Source organism: Oryx dammah, unplaced genomic scaffold (assembly GCF_014754425.2).
Source record: "Oryx dammah isolate SB20612 unplaced genomic scaffold, SCBI_Odam_1.1 HiC_scaffold_15, whole genome shotgun sequence".
Lineage (NCBI taxonomy): Eukaryota > Metazoa > Chordata > Mammalia > Artiodactyla > Bovidae > Oryx > Oryx dammah.
Window position 1 is genome coordinate 26,994,464 of NW_024070199.1, and position 25,374 is coordinate 27,019,837.

The following is a 25,374-nucleotide window of genomic DNA, read 5'->3' on the forward strand; positions in this document are numbered from 1 at the left end:
CTAATGAATCAACACTTTACCATTTCCTATCCTACAGACCACTTAAAATCTTTGTTTGGACGTTTCTCTTAGATCTTCTCTCCTTTTCTAGGCAGTACGATGTCAGTCCTCCACCTGTGCTCTTGAGACAGCTGCCCCTGATTACTCAGTATAAAGATGAGGAATGAAAGTCTCTTGCAAATATTATGTACCGAGGGCCAAAAGGAATATCCTTTTGTAGCTTTTTAAAAAGTAGCACAAAATGAAATGTCCCAGTGACCTTTGGGGCTCTGAAAACGGATAATGACATTGGCCAGTGGGGTGTAGAGAGTGAAGATGAGTAAAGAAGTGAAGCTACTACCCTGCTCTGTTTTGTTCATCCCTTGCAGTAAAGTCAGAGAACAGTCCCACTGCCAGTGAGACCACACTCCGCTACAAAAAGCTCCACTACTACAACGCCAAGAGGCCAGGAATTCCTTTAATTTTTTTTTTTTTTTTTTTAAGTTTTAAATGGTAACACAACCAAAAGTTGGTACATCACAGAAACAGAGGGCTTTGCAGGCAACACTGATTGGGAATAGCAAAACACTTGGTTGGTGAAAAAAAGTGAAACTCTAAATTATATACAATAGTAGCTAAAAGGTAATATTGAAAAACAGTCTTATTCACTGTGACTCAAGATTTTACTTGCCATTATCTATTGCTTATTTATTCAAGGTTGTAAATAATACTTATATAGAGACATAGAGATGTGTAAAAATGAAACATCGTGAAAAAAATACAATTTTTCAATTTCATATGAAACTCAAAGTATAAGTTTTGTCCAATATGGAATGTACCTACATTTGTTTACATTAGGGCTCTAAAATTCATTTAAAAATTGTTTTTTTGTTGTTTTTAAAAAAGAAACAGCTGACCCACCACGCAAGTCTGCTGTGTAGCTTGTTTGCTCAAAATGAGCATTTTTCAGGTGAGGTCTGTGTTCTCTGCCCAGGGTCTACTATGGTTTCTTAGTTGTACTGGCCCGATCGTGGAAAGAGTTTCCATGAAGAGTCAATGGCAGCATCTGGATGAGGGACAGTCTGGGTCATGGGACAGGGGTAGAGAAGAGAGAGGTAAGAGCCCAGATCCTTATGAAGGATGACATTCAGTTGTTATATTTTAAGGGGTACCCGATGGCTTTTTCCAGGCACTCAACTAACGAGCCAGCAGAAAGAAAATCCCTCTCAACTTCTACAAATTTGATGTAGATGGATTTGGGGGACACACCGGGATCCACAATACAGTTCTGAGACAAAAACCCATTTATACCAACCCAATCCTTGCTGAAGGTTTTGGTATTTGCTTGGAAATGTAAAAACAAGCATTGCTGCAGAGTCCTGACCTCAGCGATTCCGAGGTAGCAATAGATAATTCGAGTGGGTTCTATCTCCACCTGCAGTGAGGCTTGTGCTGAAAGGGTTTCCAAGTCAACCCGGCCCTCCTTTCCGGGGTCCAAGGTACGTCGCTCCACATGGGGGGAGGGAGGCCTCTCAATACACTCCTCGTAGCCAATGGCATAGAGACCCGGGCTTTTGGGAATGCCTCCTGGCAATAAATACTGAACCACATTCCCACCAGTTGGTTTGGAGTGGGCGATGGGGATCCAGTCAATTTCCATGTGCAGCTCCAGGCACCTAGCTTCGCTGATAGTGATCTCCAGAAATTTGTAGTATACATTCTTCCAGTTCATTTTCTGCACTCGGGTCATGATGATCCGGCCCTCGGGCTTCTCAGAATTGAAGTACTCCCGGAGTCGCTTGCCAAGGGGCACCTGGGAGCTGATCTCAGCGTAATGGTAACGGATGTCCTCTTTCCAACGGGTGTTGTAACCGATTCCAAAAATGGCCAGTTTATTAGAAAGGTGAAGCCTTGAAAAGTCTGTCCAGCTCTGAAACAGTTCCCATTTCAACTGTACTGATTCCAAAATTTGTACAATATTCTGCATGATGTCTCTTTTCCTAGAAAGAGAGATAAAAGTCAGATTCCTCAGGTGTCTAGATGAGCACTGTCCAACAGAACTTTCTGCAGTGGTGGAAATGTTCTATATCTGTGCTGTCCAGTATGTTAGCCATTGCATGGAAATGTGGCTACTGTGAGTGAGGTATTAAGTTCTTAATTAGCTAAAAATTACATTTAAATAGCCACAGATGGCTAGTGGCTACCATATTGGACTGTGCAGGTCCAGATAATCATAGTATTAAAATCTGAGACATGCTTACCCCGATGAAGTTTCTAGAACTAGTGATAAACTGCTTCCATTATTCTATAGTCTAGTTGTATTACACTTAGTAACTATTGACACATAAGACCCTAGGATTTCAGAAACTCAAGAATAATGTGTGTGTATATAATAATGCATATGATGGCCTTCGGACCTATCAAAAGTAGGTGAAGAATGCTGTATTCAGAAAGGTAAACAGAATCACTTAAAAGAATGAACAGATTAATTTCTAACTCGGAAATTCTGGAAGTTAAGGAAGTCTGACCCATACATGCTGGCCATAGGAAAACATGAAATTGATCACGACTATTGATCTGAATTTTCCAAACCAGGCTTCAGCAGTATGTGAACCGTGTATTTCCAGATGTTCAAGCTGGATTTAGAAAAGCCAGAGGAACCAGAGATCAAATTGCCAACATCCACTGGATCATCAAAAAAGCAAGAGAGTTCCAGAAAAACATCTACATTTGCATTATTAACTATGCCAAAGCCTTTGACTGTGTGCATCACAACAAACTGTAGAAAATTCTTCAAGGGATGGGAACACCAGACCACCTGAGCTGCTGCCTGAGAAATCTGTATGCAGGTCAAGAAGCAACAGTTAGAACTGGGCATGGAACAACACACTGGTTCCAAATAGGAAAAGGAGTACGTCAAGGCTGCATATTGTCACCCTGCTTATCTAACTTATATGCAGAGTACATCATGAGAAATGCCAGGCTGGATGAAGCACAAGCTGGAATTAAGACTTCCGGGAGAAATATCAATAACCTCAGATATGCAGATGACACCACCCTTATGGCAGAAAGTAAAGAAGAACTAAAGAGCCTCTTGATGAAAGTGAAAGAGGAGAGTGAAAAAGTTGGCTTAAAACTCAACATTCAGAAAACTAAGATCATGGCATCTGGTCCCATCACTTCATGGCAAATAGATGGGGAAACAATGGAAACAGTGACAGACTTTATTTTTTTGGTCTCCAAAATCACTGCAGACGGTGACTGCAGCCATGAAATTAAAAGACGCTTGCTCCTTGAAAGAAAAGCTATGACCAACCTAGACAGCATATTAAACAGCAGAGACATTACATTACCAACAAAGGTCCATCTAGTCAAAGCTATGGTTTTTCCAGCAGTCACGTATGGATGTTAGAGTTGGACTATAAAGAAAGCTAAGCACTGAAGAATTGATGCTTTTGAACTGTGGTGTTGGAGAAGACTCTTGAGAGTCCCTTGGACTGCAAGGAGATCCAACCAGTCCATCCTAAAGATCAGTCCTGGGTGTTCACTGGAAGGACTGATGCTGAAGCTGAAACTCCAATACTTTGGCCACCTGACATGAAGAACCAGCTCATCGGAAAAGACCCTGATGCTGGGAAAGATTGAAGGGAGGAGGAGAAGGGGATGACAGAGGATGAGATGGTTGGATGGCATCACCGACGCAATGGACATGAGTTTGAGTAAGCTCCGGGAGCTGGTGATGGACAGGGAAGCCTGGTGTGCTGCAGTCCGTGGGGATCGCAAAGAGTTGGACACGACTGAGTGACTGAACTGATCTGATTCACAAACATGAAAAAAGGATATTTTCCTCTATTTGTCTAAAATACATTACTACTCCCAAATTTAAAAGAAGAGTTTAGCACAGGATTAAGATCTGAAAATTCAGATGGAAAAGTCCCATTACTAAGCTTCCATTTTAAGACAGAAAAATTCCAGATAATGAATTGAGATCATCCTAAAATGTCTTTTTATAAAGGGAAGCAAAAGCATGAAAATTATTTCAATTTTGATTTGGACAGTTAACAGAATAAGACAAAGTGCAGAGAAATTCTTGTTTCAAATGCTGCTCAATTCAAGTAATTCCAACTGACACTTCATAATGACTTATATAGATATGAGGATATTTGTTTCTCAGGGCACAACTCTGATATCGGAAGACTGAAGTTTGTTAAACGGTAACTTGGCAGCAAATAATCACACTCTACATCAATCACAAAAATACTCAACTACCACATTCACATATAATCAAACACAGGCAAGAAAAGAGGGGGTAATGGTGGTTTATGACAGCTTCTTGGCAGAAGACAGACTGTACACTTTCCTCTTAAACTCTCGAATCTTCTAGAACAGCTTTTGGAACAAACTAGGGGATCTTCCACATAGCCATTCTCTCTTACTTTCCTTTACTTTCTTTCCAAGATGACAAAGAGTGAATGTTTTGTTATCAGTTTTCTTGGTCCAGTAACTGTCCTGGACTCACCCTCTGTACTTCAGTTTGTCTAGAAAGCTACTCAAGTACTTTGGTGGCCATGCAGATGAAATCACTGCATTTCTGGGGACTGTCCTCTTCTCAGAGTGCACAAAGGCCCTCGGCCACTTTGCTAATGTTGAGGATGTGGGATCTGTGAGGCTAAGATATAGGACCATGTTTCTGCATGGGTCGATGCTGTAAAGAAGAAATCACTGTTCAACGCTACCATTCTTCCTTGTCCTCTCTTAAAATACTGTACTGATCTCAACGAAGACTGGACTAAGGAGGTGGGATGGAGGCCAGAGACTTTTGTCTGTTCTGTTCACTGCCGTATCCCAATGCCTGACATACAGTAGGTATTTGATAAATAAGTGATGACTCTTCTTCATGGGTGAAGGATGGTATAATTGACTGGTGTAAAAGAATGTATCAGTTAGTTCAGGTGAATTCCACCTGAACTTAAGAGTGAAAAAATCCAGTGCCCAAATGAAGCTGTCATATTTGGCACTGTCACAGCCCTAAGTCAGCAATAAGGAACAGTTCTTAGGAAACTGGTACACTGGGAAACGAGTCGCCTCTTAGGACCCACTCACCCTATGGGCTGAATCCTGGAGAAACAGCCATGCTGGACATTTCCGCAGAGTCTGCCAGTTTCCTGCCCACTGATCTGATCTCAGCCTGGAAGTTCCCTGGGCTTAAGCCTCAGACCAGTTTTTAACAGCTGTGGAACACAGCAAGAACTAGACCCAGCTATTTAAACAGTTCCTGAGAACTGTCTGCTGTATTTCTGCTAAGTTCCAACTAGGAAAAGTTCAGGGGGGTCTGAGACTGGTGACACCAATTCTGTGAAGCTTGAGTTCATCTCCAGTTACATTAGTTGGCCTACCCTGTAGTTTCTAAGAATTTACTTTTTGATTCCCAAACTGGAATATTATAACGTGGGGTCCCTAACTTCTGGGAGCTAATGCCTGATGATGTGAGGTGGAGCTGATGTAATAATATTAGAAATAAAGTGCACAATAAATGTAATATGCTTGAATCATCCCAAAACCATCCCGTACATCCTGGTCCGTGGAAAAACTGTCTTCCACAAAACTGGTCCCTGGTGCCAAAAAGGTTGGGGACAGCTATAATTTAAGTGTTCCTCTGGCCCTCCTATCATTTCACTTAACCCTAGACAATCTCTGGGCCCTGTACTTCATCTCTGTATCATATTTAAACATCCAAATGCCATATCCACACAAATACCACACACACACTTATTTTCATATATCTATTTTTTCTTGTCTTATACAAAATTCTCAGCATTTTTGCATTAACCACTGGAAAACTTAGGCTAAGAAGATGAAGAACAACGAGACATGCTCCCTCAGTGGCATGGCAGGTTCTTTACTGTCTGAGCCACCAGAGAAACCCCTAACTTTCATAGCACGTCTAATTACAGCGAGACTTTTGTCATTAAACTTAGGTATTGACACTTTTTAGAAAGGGGGAGCATCTACTTACTGTGCTTCTTCAGAAGACTCTTGTTTTATTTTTAATGTTCTCTTTGTGACAGGTATTTCATCTGAAAAACAGAGGTTTTGGAAACATTATATTTTCCTAAGTGGTGACATGTATTTATGTAGATGAGTAGCTGTAAGTTTACTGTTTGTTCCATACTTTCCAACGCGAGAACTTAATTCTAGTGTCAAACACGGACCAATGCCAGATTTATAGATGTAACTCATATATAATGAGATGCATACATTTATATACAAGATCAGAAACCAGCTCTATGAGTATAAAGTTCTTCAAGGTCACTAGTGGATTTCTAGCTAGGAGCTTAAAGCTTAATTTCATGGCAAACATGATTTTTAAAGGAATGAGAATGAAAATAATTCTGTTTTATTTAGATTTTCTATGTAGGTTTTATAGAGCAATTATTCTCCCCCAGCCCAATATCAGGATCAATATGCTCTACATGTTATTTTTGTCCCAAAGGTTTGGGTGGCTTAACTCTCTCCAGCAAAATCAGAGTTATAGGATGCCAAAGTAATTTAGACCTTAGAACTGTTTTGAAATTAAGAGGCAGTGATCACTTAGCATCTGCCCTTTTTTCCTTCCAGTAATCAATTCTCTTACATAGTGTCAGTCTTATGGTTTTATAACTACTTTCTTTGCTCCTTCTCTCTTTCCATATTTAAGATTTTTTTTTTTAGGAACAGCATTTGAAAGAAATAGTGGGTTGGTCAAAAAGTTCTTTCAGGTTTTCCACACCATTTTATTAAATAATCCAAATGCATGTTTTGGCCAACTCAATATTAGTATTTAATCCTTTTTCTTTTGAATTAGCATTTCTTTGTCATAGGAGGATCTGTAAAACAGTGCCCGTGGACTTTTGTCTTAAGCTGGGGAGGCACATTTATAGAGCCAATTCTACTTATCCTTCCTGGGGGCTGCCCGAGTGCTTCACTAGAGAGTAAGAACATTCACTTACAAGTGAGCACTCATTACACAACTTGCTATGAATGTACAAAGCCTGCAGCAGACACTTGATTAGTACTGGCAAATTATGAAAACTAAAACCAGAACATTTATTGCAAAAAACAAAACAACCCAACTACAAATATATGTATATATATACCCTCTTAATTAGTCCATACAAATTTACATTTCATGGCCAGGAGTTCTATTTTCCATTTTTAATGTAAAGATAGTGAATAAATCATTCCAGCTATTGTTGGGATGGGAGCCTTTATGAAGTCAGAAGGAGTATGATCCCTGATGAAGTTCAATTACAGCTCCTTTCAAACCAAGGCTTTCCTTCATTTATGGTTCAGACTGAAGCCTGGAAAGGGACCTTTGCCAAATTACAAACGGGTGGGGGAAAGTTTTGGGGATAAAAGAAGGCAATGACAGTTATATCTATACCAGTTGAGCCGGCAGTCAATACTCTTAGCAGTCATCTTAGAACAAAGAGGTGCAGGATATTTTTAACTGCATAGCCTGTCACTGAGCTTCCCTGTGCAGCCCAGAATTAGGAATTCTTGTGTGTCTTTAGGGACTTTGTGGAACTCAAGGCACCAAGCCCCAACCGGCAGTTTAAGGCTAACTGAAGGATACCCAAATTGCCCTAAACAGACACTGGCTCTATGTGTTGTGCTACCAATGGGAATGGTAAAAAAAAAAAGGTGTTACAGATATGAAACACCTGAGCACAAGTGAAGATATGTATAGACACACACACATACACACCGCAAGTATCACAGACACTGGCTTTCTTACCCAATTCCTGATCTGTGGGGTAGCCGTGGAGATCCTGACTGTGGTTTCCCCAGTCCTCCTGTGAATACTCCTCCATAGTGCTGCCATCTGACTCCAGCTCCTGGTACAAGCCACTACTGTTAATAAGTACAGGCTGGCAGGGCTGAGCATCCCATCCTCCCTGACCAAACACCTGTTCCAACTGTTCAAATGTGTAACTGCTCTTTCTTTTCCCAACACCATGTTCTTTCACCCGACTGTAACACCTGCGAAGGGTCTAAGACACAAAGTCTTTTGTTATTCCTTTAAAGCTGAACTTCCTCTTCCAGGTACGGACCACAGATATTAATTACTATTAGACAGACACGGACAGACAAACACAGACACATTGTTACAGGAATGCTAGATTTTAAATTCATTATTATATTAGAAAAAAAATGACTAATTTAGCATTTACTCAAACGTTATAATTCAAACAATTATTTTGCAATTAATTATCCATTAAACAACAAGAAACATTACAACATTATTGCATGTATCCCATACACATATTTTTATACCCCCACCCCCATTTTAAAAGAATAAGGAAAAAAAAAAAGAAAACAAGAAATACCAGCCAGCCAATAGGATGCACACCTGCCACAGAAAAGAAAGAGCTGCTGTTGTGCCCAGAATTTGGAAAAAGTGAGGGGAAGGAGGACAGAAAGAAGAATTTCCTAAAGCAAAGAATGTACCCTTCCTTACTCTTGATTAAGAAGGAATATAGGGTAAAAACAATTGCCTAAACGAATTAGCTAGTGAAACAAATTACTTACATAGTCCATACTCCTTACTAACTCACTCTTTGGGGCAGTTGCTAGAATCGAATTTAAAAGAGATCAAATCAATAACGCTACAGATGCTCAGTCTCAAACATCAATCATCAAGAAACAACAAGATACTAATACCAACATCTAACAATCAGCCGGTGATAATACTCGCCTATTCCACCAACTCAGACTGCCAGCCCAACACCAACAAACGAAGCCCATCGTTTCTTTGGGGTGGGGTCACAGAAAGTGAGATAGAAGGGTGTTATTTCACTTTTTTTTCTGCTTCGTTGTACACAGCGCATAACATATCCTTATGCAAGTCCACAGATAAAACCTGTATGATTTTATTACCCTGCACAACCCTTCAACTTGCTTCATGGTCTTCTAATGCATATTTCTGATAATTAACCCAGTTTCCTTAATGGTATATCTTATGCTAGCTTACATGATATTTCAGAAGATAAATCAAGGATTTAGTCCCAGGCCTTGCGCCTCAGTTCCAAATTTAGTTTAATTATATTCATTCTTTGTCCCATCTCTGCCTCCTTTTGTTCCTTCTAATCTCCTTTCTACTTTACTGGGTTTTTACTCTTGAGAATTTTCACGGCAAACAAGACTCTTTTTCTCCAAATGCTTTTGAACTCAACTGTGCCAAACCAACTTACCTTAGACTTAATTTACACACATCAGCCAGACTGTAAATTTCTCCTGAATGTGAGATGACTTTCCATAAGCCAATACCTCACCTATTCTTGCCAAAATCAAACAACTCTGAACAATCTTTATGGAGCCTCCTCAAAAGTTGAGTACTGTTAAATCTCAGTTGACAAACTACGGGAAGACACTCTGTCAAACACTGCAGATCTCTCCCTTGAGGCCAGAAATCCAGACGGCAAAGGGATTAATAAACACAAAGCACACATGATGATCTTCCTCCAACACAGAGCAGCGATTAAGAGTCGTCCATCCTGAAACCAGCCAGCCTGCCCCCTGCAGAAGCACCTGCCTCACTCTCCCTTTCTGGAGATTTCTTTTGGTGCCCGAAAGGATGCCTTAAAGAAGTGAGGTTTCCGATCATACACTCTTTAAAAGTGTTTCTTCTTCCTCTTTGTAAAGGATATTCACAAGTACATAACACATAACTTTCTGGAACAAATCGGAAATGAGCCTGGGAAATGTGTCATAGGCAACTCTTCAAATGGGAGGGGACAAATGCCTCCAGCTGACTTCACGTGACTTTCTATACCCCATTACCCAGCACCCTCTGCCCTCCTTGCTGGGACTGGAATTTGAATTGCAAACATCTCCTGCCAATTTATTTTTATCTCACAATGTCTACTTTCTGCCTCCAGGAACACCCCAACCGCACTTTTCAGCTCCTTCAAGGACCGTAAATGGAGAGTCCCAGCCTTGTCCCTCTCACCCTTTCAAGGCCATAAATGGAGATGGAAACCACACCACTCAGTGCTCACTACTTGCTGGCTGCCTGGAGCACGGCGCTCCTCACACAAAGAACCCTGATGGATCTGCCACTGAGGGTCATTTCGGAAGTCAGGGAGTGAAATTAACACTCCTCTGAAGGAATGTGCCACACTTAGAAGTGACCAAGGCGTGAGCAAAGCGACCAATCTTTGACACTACATTCGGTGGGAAACTACAGAGAAGATTTACTTTCTTTGAAACCATCAAATAGAGCTTAACATTTCACCACTTCTGTGTATGAATAAGGAAACCAGCAGTATTTAAGGGTTCCAGATATGGAAGAACAGTCAGATGATATATTTTATATTCCATCCAAAAAAAAAAAGTCTAACAGATCCTGTCACCTCTTACTTTGCAGTGTAATTTTGAAATACACCTTAGTAGTGTAACATGCTGAAAGGTAAAATATCTATTAGGCGTCTGAATGAAAAATGTTTGGTGACATCTAGATCCATAAGATGGGAATTTGATGTATTGAAACAATGTTAAAAAGATTTCCAACTCTCTGGAGACATAAATACACAAAAGAGGTAGCTGCTAGGTTCAGTGAAGAACACAGATCCAAGCAGAGGCTGTTTAAATAGCATGTCAACTGAGATAGAAAACACAGCAAGAAACATCAGCTTGACTGCTACTCTAACAACACTGGGATTTAGATAAGCTCGAGGGACTTTAGAAATGGATAGAAAGGACATGTGGAGGCCTTCCAATTCTTATCATCCATAATAAACCAGAAGAGGTTACACTTTCCACACTCTAAATGATTAACCAAAGCACAAAATTAAGCGATTGTATGTCTGTGTCAACAGTCCTCAATAAACCAACTAAACATCTACTGTACATCTTAAAATTAGATAATGCTATGGTATCAAGGAAAAACGAAGTCTTACCTCCCATTTTGGAAAGCTGTACCAAGCCCAACAAGAACCTCAATTCAGCTCCCTTTGAGAACCATTTCCTGTTCTACACAGAAACCTTGTTTCCCTTCCTTTCTTCCTTTATCTCATCCATCTTACAAATTTAGAGTCACTTGGCTCTAGCATTTTTCAAAAAATTAAGCCTCAGAGAGAAAAGAATTTGCTTAAAATTATTAAAGACTATTCTATTCACAGTTAGAAACGTCCATGGTAAATCTCTATTATTGTCTCCCCCAGGAGTTATGAGATAATACTATATCCTGAGTGAAGTCACATGGATAGAAATCAAGAAAACCTGGATAGAAGAACTAAAACAACTTGACCAGGTGGTCAGATCAGAGAAATCCAAAGGTATCTGATTCAGAAGAACTGCCAAGTGAATGCATGATAAATCCACCGTGCCAAGTGTTCAATGACTACAAAAGAAAAAGAACCAGAGAGAAGTAAGAGATGTCCCATTACCAAAGCAGGAAGGAAAAATCAGATGGCTGACAACTGACAATTCATAGACAGAGGGAAGGTTTTGCCAAAGTTTAAGATTACAGTGAGAGGAAATGAGAGAATAAAAGATGACATTCATTGTGGATGAATGTAAGGGGAGTCTGGCGGGTGGGGAGCGGGGCAGGTAAACAAAGGCAGGAGCTTTAAGATTGGCAGGATTGGGGGTTTAACGGCAGCAATGCAGAGAAAGACCCAGGGTTACAGTACATGTAACATTAAATACAGTGCACGATGCAGCTATCTTGCCAAAGTAAGTAAATCCAGTATTGGGTTGTATAAGCAGAGGAATCACATGTAAGCTATGGAGGTGGCTCTTCCTCTCTATTCAGCACCGGTGAGGCCACAGCTGGAACACAGCATTCAGTTCTGGGCATCGAACCAGCTACAAGAGAGGGAAATTGCAGAGTTCAGAAAAGGGCAAATAAAATAATGAAAGGCTTGGAAAATAAGATCTTTAAGTAGGGCCAGTGGTTTCATCAAAGCCCTTCCTGACATTATATAAGCTACTCTGGGGGTCAAAAAATAAGGCTTCTTTTTATTTCAGTGTCCTCCAACTCCCCTTTGGCTATCAGGAAGGGGGCAGAATAGAACTCCTCCCTGGTATGGCAGAGCAGGAAGCAAGCTCAATAAATTACATGGGCATACGCCACCTAATTCTGCTACTAGCTCCATCATTTTTTCAAAATGTGCCCCGTTTCATACAATCATAAAATCATCACCATGACAAAATCACTGTTCTAACAGAACTGTCTATAACTGGAACAGGGTCTATAACAGGGAGGAATAGAGATAAGGCAAAATCGCCATATAATGTTTTGTTTAGAAAACACTGGCATGATCAGTCTAAGATGTCAGATGAAAAAATAGTCAAATTGCAGGGAGGACAGCTTAGTTATAACAGCAGGAAACAATGTTATAAGAAAAAAACAAGCAGTGAAACAGATTTTCAATTGTGGTTGTCAAATTAGCCATACTAGAAATGGCTTACAGTTTATCTTAACCCTCTGCCAACTAATATGATAAATTTAAGACTCTTTAACCCAAATGATTAAATAAGGATACGCTTATTTGGAAACAAAGTCTTAAATATCACATACTATATTTCCACAAGCAGTAGTGGAAATGACACTAGGTGCAAATCTCTAGCAATTGTTCATAAAAAGTGCTAAAAACAATAGTTCAGCCTAAGCTGATGTGTACTGTAAAGCAAAAGAAACAGATCTATCATCTTTTAAACTAAAGCTGCTGCTTTACTGTGTTATAATTAGTTGCTCTTAGTTAACTGAGGCAACAGAACAATACTGAGTTTATTTCAATATTTCTAAGAGAGACTCAGAATTTCTTAAATTAGTTTGATTTTCCTACTGTGAGCACAAAGGCAGTAGGGGGAAGCTTGAAATGGCAGACAACTATAAAAACATTTCTGCACACAGTAAAAGGAATATTAAGAATATAGCATAAATTTATATATTATATATATATGTATGTATACATAGACAGAGTTGTAACTAATGATGAGGAAATCAGTTAAAGCAAAACCCATCTAAGGTCAGTGTAATTTTCACTACCTATTTTATTAGGTTTTCTGTATGTTAAAATTTGGCAAATTGACTTGCCAATCAACTAATCCTTCAAATCAAACTAAGTCATTTAAAACCAAAGCAATCAACCAAACACCCCAACAAAAGAAAACCAAAAAATACAACAGCACTTGTTTCACACTCCCCGGTTCTTAGCACTATAGAAGATCTGACAAGTGAGAAATCTTTATTCTCAAGATGCCCTGTTCCTCTCTATAGCAGAGGTGCTTTTTTGGGTCCTGGATCCCCTCCTCAGAAGAATACCTGTACAAAACTGTTCTATACAATATCAAGGGGGACACGGACTCCCTGAAGAGCTCACACAAGAACCTTAGGTTAAGAAACTCTGCTCTACGCCACGTGGGTTTTTTTCTTCCACAAAAGAATATATAACATATTAGTCAGAAACCCTAAAATAAGGTAGACTTGGTCTGTGTTTTACGTTTTACAAGAGAGGCTGAAGACTGGGGCCAATTCAAATACAATTTCTCCAGCTTCCTCAGAATCCTACTCATTTAGATAAAGCAGCCTTACTATTTTCTTTAAGAGGTAAATTAGCAAAATTCCCATTTCTTGAAAGAAACAATTTCTATAGGTAAAAGCATACAAAGGTATCAACTTACTCTTCACAAAAATATAGCACTTTTTTTCTACCTACTGGGAAAGAAATGTTTTTCTGTGGTGGCAATGAAACAGTAATAAATGATTCATAAGTTATGTTATCTGTTCCAGCCCTAGCACAAAGTACTTGATCATTCATTATCTGATTAACTTATCAATTGAGATTCTAGGTAAATCACCTAAGGCAATCACTTAGACCAGGGAAATTCACACACCTAGAAACAAGTATAGGAACGTTAAGTCTTGACTGGCTTCCTTAGGGGACAAGGGCTAAGCCTTAACATCTCCCCACTTTAATAGCCTAAAGGGACTCCAAGGAATAGGCAATGTCTACAGGAACTCAATCCTCAACTCCATGGGATCAAAGTTGATCTGTTATTCCACTGAAACCATCATGATCCGCAATGCCTTCCTAATTACTGAGAACAATGGTTCTCAAACTTTGTCCTTAACTCATCTGACTTTCTTGTGGTGCTTGATACTATTCGTTACCTATCCCTGTCACTACGCTTGGCAAGTGCCTCTTCTGTAAAATCGCCTGTAATGTAATGATTGACAGAGAGAGGGTGGGGCTGCCCAAGGCTCTGAGAGGAAACCAGGTCCAACTTCCAAAACATTACAGAAGTTTTGAATGGAAAAGAACTCAAGATCATCTAGTCCAACCTCCTCATTTAACAAACGAGGAGCCAAGGCCCCAAGACAAGTGTTCCTTCAGAAGGGATCTGGCATGTAAAAATTACCAAATGACACTCTAAAATGTTACTGTATCCTCAAAAGGCTATTTCACTAGATTGTAAACTCAAAGGGGCAAAGGCTGTCTGCCTTGTTCCCTGTTTCCTGGAGCCCAGAATAGTGCCTGTCATGTAAGGATTGTTCAATATATGTTTATTAAACAAATTAAGGTAATTTTAAAATATTAAATCACTTGCAAGAAGATGAAAATCTTCTTACCAAAGAAAATGGGGAAATTCACTGTACAAACATACAATGCATTAAATGTATTAAAGTCAATAAATCCAAGGTAGGTAGGAGTCAAAACCTTTTGAAAAGAGGAGTGGCAAAAAGTATACAACACAGATACTGCTGTAATTAGCAGAGCAAATTAATTTCTTTGTAATACAGGAGGACTAACTGCAGAGGGCAAGGCTATTTTAAAATATCTACCATTCCTATTACACTTTTCTTTGGTGGGGCATGGGGGGTGGGGGGTGGGGCAGGATGGATTGCCTGCCAAATAGAGCTCTGTAAACCCTGTCCAAATTTTATTATTTCTTATGCCTTACAAATTAAATAGTGAAGAATATTCTTTGACAGTAGTTCAGTTAAAGATACAAAAGGGAAAAAAAGACTTGATTGCTTCCTGGATTTTAACAGGGCCAAACCCAAGAATGACCACCAGAAAGCAAGAGCTCTTACCTCTCTAGTGCCTCAGTCTTTGTGGGGAACTGTCCAGGATCGAGTTCTATCAGCTGCACTTCATCCCAAACCTGGCCATCAGTGACTCACTTTTGTGTCTATATCTGATCAGTGTGTCTTTATGAAGGAGAAATTCTTGCACAGAACAAATCATTCAGGAAACTTGCTCAGTGAGTATTCTATGCTTTCTAGCTTCCTCCACACTAGCAGCTGAGGGTCTTACCCATTCTGAGTAAGAAATAAAAATCCCTTGAGGAGGACAATATTAATTGTCAAAATTAAACATCTTCCATTGCTCAAGGAACTAAACTCATATGGCTATAAAGCTTTTAACTCTACACTGTCTATAAACCATACGGATACTCATACAAAACCTCATCTTGGCCGCAATACTAGATAAACCATAACTATCTGCATGGTCAGGTTTAAGGGAGTCTTTGGGATACAAGAGTCTTTCTAGATATGGAATCCTCAAGGGTTTCTCTATTTAAGACAAGTAAAAAAAAACAAACAAACTAGAGTTTACTGAACTACTTAATTATTTCAGATGTAGGCAGCAGGCAGGCAGTCATCAAACCCAGTCAGATAACACCATGTATCTAGAACTTCCCCCACCCCACCCCCAACTTGAAAGGGAAAAAAAATCAGTTGTTTCAAAAAGCACTGACTTGGAGGAGAGGTTATTTTCATCTGACCTCCTATATCAGCACTGCCGTTGCCACATTAGCATCTCTCTTTGTTGAATCTTTTCTCAGTACTTCACATCCCAGGGCACCACCTAAAAGTAGTATTTGGATGATGTTAAAATGGTAGCTTTTATTAGTATGTGATAACTAAAAAACACATTCAAGAGAATTATCTAAAATCTCTCTAGGATAGCGGTGAGAGCCATTCATCTTTAAAGTCCTCTCTCATACAAACATCCTGCATTAAACGCTGACAGCTCCATAATCAACAGTGTCTAAAAGTTAAGCATGACACACGCACATGTGTACACATGTTCCGAACATCCTCAGAGCATCATCCTTACAACAGTGTACTGCTTCCCAAACACAGAGGTACTTTCTTCAATTCATGAGACCAATATTCAAGCAGACCAGGCTCCCCTCTGAAAAAGGCCACTTGATCTGTTTCACAGGGTGACCATGTGATTCTCAATTTTGCAGTTATCTTCTTGCTGAAAACTACCATCTATGACGCAAAGATAACTTACAATAGTTTTTTTTTTCCCATTAGTAAATTTTAGGTATTTGGTTGTGAAAAAAAATAATAATTTGGACATCAAGATAAAATTACCTAAACAGTAAGATTAGAAATCCTCCAGAGATACCTGGGTACAAGCATTAGGTTAAGATTCAGTTGACTATTAAAACCTGGTAAATATTAAGTTATTTCAAAAGGGTTTTTTCTTTCTGCATTTATAGGGTATAAGCTATAGGTCCCAAATGCATGAAAATAATATATTTTCATATCTTGACATATAAACTTTCTATGAAAAATCTGAAAATAAGCCTGCTTTAAGTTTGTGCACCTGTCTTTGAACAACCTGAACTTACTGAGAAACTTGTTGCAAACTCAGAAAATCTACTGTAACACTTTTTATAGCTCAATTGGTAGTATTTTTATATTTTATTCTTACCTTTATGAGGACTGCTAAAAGGAATTACCGTATGAAAAAAATGTCTGTACCTTCTACAAAAATCAGACATTGTCCATAGGTGGCTCAATGTCCCATGCAATGAAAGGAAACCATAACTAACATTTTCTGTTTCTACCATGTGCTGAGAGTTGGGGTCAGCAGGTTACATTTATTATTTCTAATTTTTACAATGATGCTAAAAGAGAGGGTTCCAGGAAAGAGACACTGAGGCTGTGCAGGACGTTTACAGCGGAGAGCTCTTCAGAACAGCATTTGTGAGCACAGGACGGGGAAGAGAGAGGTGAAGTAACTCACGGCTGCCGCAGAGGTCTTGGTTAATCCTAAAGTGAAGTATGGAATATGAGTAATACTTTACAGCTCCCTTAAGGCAAGGCGGCTGGACTTTTGAATTTCAGCGCTGACCAGTCACTGAGTCCAGGCTGCCAGTGGAGAGGGAGCCTAGCCATGGACAACCAGACATTCCTGGGAGGATTCCTTCAGGAGGATTCCTGAAGCCATCACCACTCAGGCAGCTGGTGGGGACGCGCCAGCGTCTCACTCCCCGGGGGAGGGATCCGGGCAGTGTATTACATATACACAGAAGATACGTCATGCTGCCCTATTTAACAGAAAAGAGAACGAAGAGAAAGGTAAGAGCTTATCCAAGGCTGCTATCAGAGAGTCCTTAATGAAAATTCATCTTAGGTTTTAGAACGAGGACCTTGTGTGCTTCCTTTCTGCAATGAAAAGTACAGAAAATCACTGTAGTTACCTTTTTGCCATAGTTGCCAGGAAGTTCACAGCTCATTTTCATATTTAGCTGAAGTGACCACATTTACCTGGGTTACTGCTATACTCCCTACGCTCTTTTGATTTCTCACTTCTTGAGTCTATTTTGAGCTTTCTTCATCTGCATACTCTTTTTGTATATTTATATCACGCATTACGCAACGGTCCATCCCACCCTCCTCACCTCTGAGGAGAGCACCCGATCATTCACACGTTAGGTGAACAAGGGCAGGCATAAAGCAATGCTCACTCTGTGGTCTCCTTCAGTAAGGCACATCCTTATCCACTTTCACTGTCAAAAAACTCATTCTACCCTGTAAATGTTTCTCCTTCTTTAACCTCAAACTTAATTTCTTTAAGAAGAGTTGGTAGTCCAATAAATACCATCACACATATAAAGGCCTGAATGAGCTGTCTACAATGGAAGTCTTATTTATGTTTCAACACTTTGTTTTAAATTCTTGGGACTTTCAAATCAATGTTTCTCATTATGTTTATAATCTTAGGACACCATGAATTATCCGCAAGGATTTTTAAAATTTGTGTTTCCATTTCTATGACAAGAAACATATATGAGCCCTATGAGGTCCACCTGTGTGTTGCTGTGTGATTTTGGCATTTCTGAATTTATGATTTCATTGTTGCCAAAATACTGTTTCAATTGTTAAATTTATTAATAAAGGTGGACTGATAATTCACAATGGGGCAATATAATCAAGTGGTTAAAAGTGGAGAGTCAGACAGTCTAGCTTCACCACCTGCTAGCTCTATGACATTAGAAAAATTAAATCACTCTGTACCTCAATTTCTCTATCTGTAAGGTGGAGCTGGTAACAGTCTCTCCATCATGAAGTGAAAGTGATAGTTGCTCAGTCGTGTCCAACTCTTTGTGACCCCATGGACTGTATCCTGACAGGCTTCTCTGTCCATGGGAATTCCCAGGCAATACTGGAGTGTGTTGCCATTACCTCCATCATAGATTTGTATTAAATAAAAAAAAATTCAAGTAGAGCATTTAAAACAGTGTTTGCTTAGTAGCTTGTACTCAGTAAATGTTAAATATTTGTTATTATTACAACAAGAATAGTCACACCACCTGGAAATCAAGGTGCCTTATGTGAAGGTTAGTTCAAGTAGAGAAAAAGTAGCAGTGAAGCTTTATCATTAAGCACATGATAATAACAAACTCAGAAGAACCTTACTATAGCGATCAGTGTCAGAACCTTGTTTAGAAAAGCAAGTAACTTTCAGCTAAACATCACCCAATATAAAAGAATGCTCACTTCTTTATTAGCACTTAAAGTGTTGTATCAAGTTTTGTTTGCCAACATGTGAAATCTTTAGGTATTAATAAAAGGAGTTAATACCTAGATTTAGGTTTGTTACATATTAGGTAACATTGTTAAATGAATATGTTATTGCCCATACATTATTCAAGTTTCACCAACACCTGGCTGTGTCATCATAACTAACTTTTCACTCATATTCATTCTTCTATGGCTAAAAGCTAATCATTTAGCCATTTTCAAAGGTTTATAGTCTGAGCAAGAATATGGTGACTAACACAGTGACATATAAACAAGGAGAAGAAAGGAATCCTTGCTACCCACCCAGAGTGAGGACTTAGCCTCACTGGGCAACTTGTTTGCAAGAAGCAGGAAGCAGGCACGAATCAAGTAAGAAGCATGAATGACCTATATATACTCTCGCGGAGTTCAATAAAACAAAAAGCATATAGATTTCTCATTTCTTCTTTGGTGCATGGAAATTTTGCCTGTGTGCTCAGCCGTGTCCGACTCTTTGCAACCCCATGGACTGTAACCCACCAGGCTCCTCTGTCCATGGGATTTTCCAGGCAAGAATAATTGGAGTGGGCTGCCACTTCCTTCTCCAATGGAAATTTTACTGGAATTAAAATAAGCTTCACCACCACTTCTTGAAAAATAACATCTCACGGACTTGTAGATATGCCATCGTGAAGAAGTTAAACAGTTTCCCTTGCTTTTTCCTCTTAGTTTTGTAATGTGGTTTATATAACTTATGTCAAAAATTATTTTATACTGTTCTAAAACTGGCAAAACTCTGATTTCTCAAATCCAACTATTAACCATATTTCCTGATTTATACAAGACAGAAGGAACATTATGTATTTCTCCTGAAGGCTGTGCCACCAGGACCAGCACAGATGTGCTCATTATCTAACGACTGCATGAATACCAGCAGCATGGCACTTTGCTGCTTGGAGGGGCAAAACTCAGTGACAACTGGACATATCACAATAAGAAGTCACAATATAAAAATCATGTAAATCATTCTTAATAAAGCCAAAGCAAATGAATTTCTATTTCCTATGCATAATGGAAGGTTGAGAGCTCAAACCTTCTAAGGTCAATAAGGCTAATATAAAAGAATATCTTATTTGAGGGGTTTTCTGATTGTGTTAATAGTTTTGAATTAACATATTTAAAATATTCATATTGTTTTCTACTGGAATATAACCTCTTCGAAGGCAAGCGGATTTGTTTTTGTGTTTTTTTCCCAGTTTTATTCTTTGACGTATTCTTAGAACCTCCATCAAATATTTGGCACACAGAAGCAGCTCAATATATTTTTGCTAAAGGGATGAGTGAATGACGAAAACTCCGTAAGATTGTTATGTGGCAGTTGAGAGTTATAAGATCAAGGTACTTTCTGGCCTATCACACACTCCTTTTTCTAAATCATTAAGCAGCTCTATCCATTTAGAGAAAAGTATTTGTAAATTTTAAATAATAATGATAAGAGCAGGTTTGGGTAGGTATGAACTTTATTCTGGTTTTATTAATATCAAGTACAAACATAATTGACTTATTTGGATAAATGTACTAATCTGAAGGTAAATAGTAGAGAAACAACATTGTGAGTTTCAAAAATTCAGGCTGTTACAACAGAGTCATCTTACATAGGCTGAGAAAATGCTACTAGAAAACAAATCTAGGTAAATAACTTCCATTCTATTTCATCACTTTATAATGAATGAAGTTATTATTTGGTAGCTCAAGAAATGTAATTTATGAATACAGCCAAGAACACATATATAAAAATAAGATGATGGCTGTTATTCCTAAAATGTCTCAGAATAAACACAGGTCTGTATTCTATTAGGAAATAACATCACACCCCACCCACTAAGTGACAAAGTAACACTCATTTGATTAGTGCCAAGAAAAAAAGTATTTCCATTGGCTCTCAAGGACTCTCTCAACTACAAATAGGTTAAGAATTACACAGATTTAAATATACACCTTATTCCAGTATGCAGACATTTTTCAATTCTTCAGAACAATAGTGGGGAAGACTCTGCACGGATTACAAACCCCAGATAATGTGTAACATATGTAGCATAGGAGGCACAGATTCATTGAGCATTCATTTTCAACACTGAAGGAAGTTTTTGCAATGGTAAATAGCAGGCAGAACACACTGCATAAACCCCACAACAGAAATAAAATTACACAGTACCTAATAATCAATGGGCAATCCTAACAATCAACCATCTAAAACATGGTGCTGGTATTCGTTTTTGAAACTAGAGAAGTTTTTTCTCCCTTAAAAAAAAAAAAAAAAATTTTGCAAACACCACACAGATACAACCATCCAAAGTGTATGTGTGTGTCAGGGTGGGGTGACATGAGCATACTTCTGAGAGAATGCATGAAAATTTACATTGAAATTTTAGAGCTGATTTTAGTTCTTGCCCTCTGGTAATGTTAGGAAAAAAGAAGGCAGGACCATCACTTAAGAAGCCTGGGGAGCAGATCAGAACCCAAGGGAGTCTGTATAACACAGACAGGACTGCCCTAAAGCAGTTTTTTATTTAGCTGGATCTCACTGGGTTCTGGGCTCCCCTAGGGTCTCAGACAGTAATGAATCTGCCTGCAATGCAGGAGACCTGAGTTCAATCCCTGGGTCAGGAAGATCCCCTGAAGAAGGAAATGACAACCCAGTCCAACAGTCTTGCCTGGAGAATCCTGTAGACAGAGGAGCCTGGCAGGCTACAGTCCATTGACTCACGAAAGAGTCAGATATGACTGAATGACTAACACTTCCATTGGGTTTGAGAACCAAACCTAGGGAATTCCTTGGTGATCCAGTGATTAGGACTCTGCGCTCCCCCTGTAGGGAGAACTAAGACCCCCCTGCCACGTAGCACAGCTTTAAAAAAAAAAAAAAGAACCAACTTAAAGCTTAAAACTTAAGCAATGAAGTATTATGATGACCTCTAAGGACTGCAATTACAATCCTCTGTGTACAGGTAGAGAAGTACACAGTGAGTTGTGTAACCAGGTTAAGATCTAGCAAATCTAAATTTCAGATACTCCAGAACAGCTCCACTACTTTTGATTACGTCTAAAATGTGCTCTGTTCTCTCCCTTTTCACTGCCACTATTTCACCTCCTGTGTAGGTTTCTGCAAGGAGCCTCTAAAAGACCTTAGTACTTTCAGTCTTAGCCTTGCCAATTCATTTTCCACCTGACAGTCAGTTTGAGAACCTAAGAGGAACCACGCCACTCTCCAGCTGAAAACTCTCTAATAAGTTAGAACAAAGTCCAAACTCCTTAGCCCATCCTCTGACCTCTTGTTTGTCTCCAGTCTGATTTCTTACCACTAATTTCCCACCTTCTTCCACCTTCCCCTCAAGCCATAAGTTCTAGGTCTCTAGAACTACACAGAATAAAACATTTCATGAGAATATCTGGGACATGACCTGTCCCAAATGAATGATGTTTCTGGAGTTTTGATACCTTGAGTCTAAAGTAGCACAATGACTGAAAAAACTAAATGTCACCTCATTCTCTTCTATTCCTCTTCCATCTACCTGCAGGTTTTGGCCCATTAGCAGGTTGGTAATCAATTTTAATGAGTTGTGGGCAGCTTTCTCAACACCCCACACGGGAGATGAAGGGATAACCATCCAGGGGAACAGGACCTGTTCTGGTGCAGAGGATCTGGGGCGGTGAGAGGGTGGCTAAGCAGACAGGGTGGATGGAGAGCCGCTACAGGTTAGAGGGGACAGTGCAGGTAAGGGGTATTTGAGGACCCCCAGTTTGGGGAGGGGGACGAGCTGAGCCTGGGCACAGAGCAGGCACATGGTGATGGGGAGGCATTGCTGCCCCCACCAGGTGTTGGCGAACCTCAGTGAGGTCATGTCAACAACCCTAGAACATCCCTGGTCCACCCCATGCCCTCCTGCAAAGTGTCACTGTAGCTGCGGGACCTGCAGGAGAAAGACTCCAGGCCCTACCTCTGTTCTGTGAGCTGTTGGTCCCCTGATAGGAGTTTTTAACCTGTCTCCCCTCCCCTAGTCCCTCCAGCTCCTCCATCCTGCCATCTCCGCGGTGTGGCCCACGTGGGGACCAACGTGACCCTGAGCTGCCAGTCCCCAAGGAGGAAGCCCACTGCCCAGTACCAATGGGTGTGGTCACCCCCACCCTCCCAGGTGTTTTTTTGCACCTCTTTTAGGTGAGGGAATTTCTGGAGACAAATGAGAATGTGGCTGGGGTAGAGAAAAGATGAGGGACAGACGGCCGGCGGGGGGGGGGCAAGGGGCGGCAATGCTGAAAAGCACTGTGGTGGGGGGGCAGGGGAAGGAGGATGTGGGGAGGGGGCTGAAGAAAGAGGCCTGCCAGGTGCTGAAGACCATGGCACTCAAGAGGCGCTGGGGCTGGAGGATCTGGGCTCAAGTGGAAAAGAACAAACCAGACTGTGTTGCACAGGTAAGTATAGCATCACTACGTGAGTTAATTAAGTTAGTATTTGTAAACCGCTTAGAACAGTGCAGGACACACTGTAAATCACTGTAAGCATTACTATTTTGTGAAGTGTGCTTTGGTTACACATATGCAATCACCTATTTATGCACATGTATGTATGTCATGTGAGTGCTAGGCCACAGGGTAAAACACACTTCTTGTATGTTCAAAAAAGATGCACGGCTTTGGTTTTCTTTCTAGTATATAAATTAAGGAATGAGATATATAATGGATATAACTGCAATTCAAACTATAAAAAAGTTACTTATGGAACCATAAATTTCTAGAACTGGTATATCTGCTGTTGTCCCAAAACCAGTGACTCCACCCTTTGACCTGGTCCTGGATGACACCCCCACCAGTCGCAAGTGGTGTCTAGGGCATACCCTCACACACTACAGCAAATGTTCTCCAACTGAAAGGCATGACTTTTAAACAGGCTATGGCACCAGGAGCTTAATGTCCACACAATCCATAGACCATGCTCGCAATACTGGACCTGGTGCTCTAGCATCCTGACTCCTGCTTCCCTGGAAAGGAGACTCGGACGGTAAATGATACACTGCTGTATGTCAAGGGCCTCCCACAGAAAGCCCTCACGTATCTGTTGATGAATAATGAAAAAAAAAAGTCCTTATTTCAGACCTCAGTATTTAAAGAAACCTGTGATGCATCTGTCAGAGTGTGATGAAAGGGAATGGGTAAGATTTCCAAGTCCTCCCCAGATGCCTGGCCTTTAGCCAAGAGTTAAGTTCCAATCTCTCATGGCTCCTCCAGGCAGTGGAATTCCAAGGGCCTGGGAGCTCTCTATCAGCCAAGAACAAAACAGAAAAGATGCTCAAAGTTCTAAATTAGGGGTCTTTCATTGTAGTGCCTATATGCCTTCTTTAATGGTTGATCAAGGCACCTTAAACCTTAGGGACTCTTGTCATTCTCAGTCTTGTATATATTTTTTAGGCATGAAGCTTGGTTGCTGAATTTAGAACAGTCAAAGGAATACAGGTTAATCATATTGTTTATTTTAAGTGTAAGTGGAATATTGTGGGATCATCAACATTGATATATTTGATAAAACCTATAGATAAGAATTTGGGGTGACTCTTTCAGATTCAGAGCACATTATTCAGTAAGTTTTACATCAATCTCATCTTACTCATACCAGATTTAATATGTCTTATATCCTGTTAATGTCCCATAAATTTTAAAACATGATGAAAAAATAGTAATGTCAGCTTCCAAACATTCAAGAGAGCACATGGATTTCAAAACTCTTTTGGGAGTACCCAGCAAAAAAAGTCTGAACACTATAATTCCAAAGCTGTTCTGGTCAATATAACAGCCATTAAATTAACTTATTTTTTTAAGTTAATTTTTATTGGATTATAGTTGCTTTACAATGTTGTATTAGTTAAATATAAATGAATTAAAATTGAGATTAAAAATCCAGTGGCACAGTCACACTGGCCACTTTTCAAGTGTTCAATTACTGCCTGTGGCCAGCAGCTATTGCACAGTCTACTAGACAGTGTAGATATGTTTTGCCCCAGTCAACTGAGATTATAATACTTCATTCCTTACAGGAAAAGTTCCTCTTCCTATAATGGCGAACCATATCTCTTGACTTGTCAAGGTTCCTCCTGCTCAGGGGTAAAGCAACAGGGAGGGCACGAAGAAAGAACTTCCAACACAACTCCCGCCCCCTCGGAGGTCTCAGGGTGTAGCCAAGACAATCCTTTCATAAAATAAAGCCTTCTTTAATATTATGATTAACAACTTTTTACCTATATTGTTCACTATAGTAGCCACTAGCCACATGTTGCTATTTATAATTTAAAATGTAATTAATTAAAATGAAACATAATTAAAAATTCAGTTCCTCAAGCACACTAACCACATTCAAAAGCCTAACAGCCTTTGGCTAGTGGCTCTTGCCCTGAACTGCAGCAGATACAGAACACTTCCGTCATTACAGAAAGTTTTATTGAACAGCACTGCTTTATACTATGGGTTTCCTCTCTTTTTTTTTTTCCTTTTTTTACATATCCTCTTAATGAAGGATCCAGAATATTTCACTCCATTTTCCAGCAGAT

General features: G+C 39.8%; 1 protein-coding gene and 1 long non-coding RNA gene across 8 annotated transcripts in view; one reads left to right on the forward strand and one right to left on the reverse strand.

The window, feature by feature from the left end:
* Positions 1 to 439: 439 nt before the first annotated feature.
* MSANTD2 (Myb/SANT DNA binding domain containing 2) overlaps positions 440 to 25,374 on the reverse strand; it is a 30,008-nt gene continuing 5,073 nt past the window's right edge. The window contains exons 1-5 of one of the 7 annotated variants that reach the window (XM_040255787.1): positions 15,760 to 21,699; positions 11,740 to 11,829; positions 7,757 to 7,856; positions 5,996 to 6,056; positions 440 to 1,979 (exon numbers count right to left, since the gene is read on the reverse strand). In XM_040255787.1, coding sequence (XP_040111721.1) covers positions 1,127 to 1,979; positions 5,996 to 6,056; positions 7,757 to 7,832 — 990 coding nt within the window. In that variant the 5' untranslated portion in view covers positions 7,833 to 7,856; positions 11,740 to 11,829; positions 15,760 to 21,699 and the 3' untranslated portion in view covers positions 440 to 1,126. Of the gene's footprint in view, positions 1,980 to 5,995; positions 6,057 to 7,756; positions 8,013 to 11,739; positions 14,539 to 15,759; positions 21,700 to 25,374 lie in introns of those variants that run through there. The other 6 variants (XM_040255785.1, XM_040255786.1, XM_040255783.1 and 3 more) reach the window with 6 other exon arrangements.
* Positions 8,010 to 11,525, forward strand: LOC120874415. Its single transcript, XR_005723637.1, has 2 exons — positions 8,010 to 10,158; positions 11,184 to 11,525. It is a non-coding gene; the product is annotated as an uncharacterized LOC120874415 (long non-coding RNA).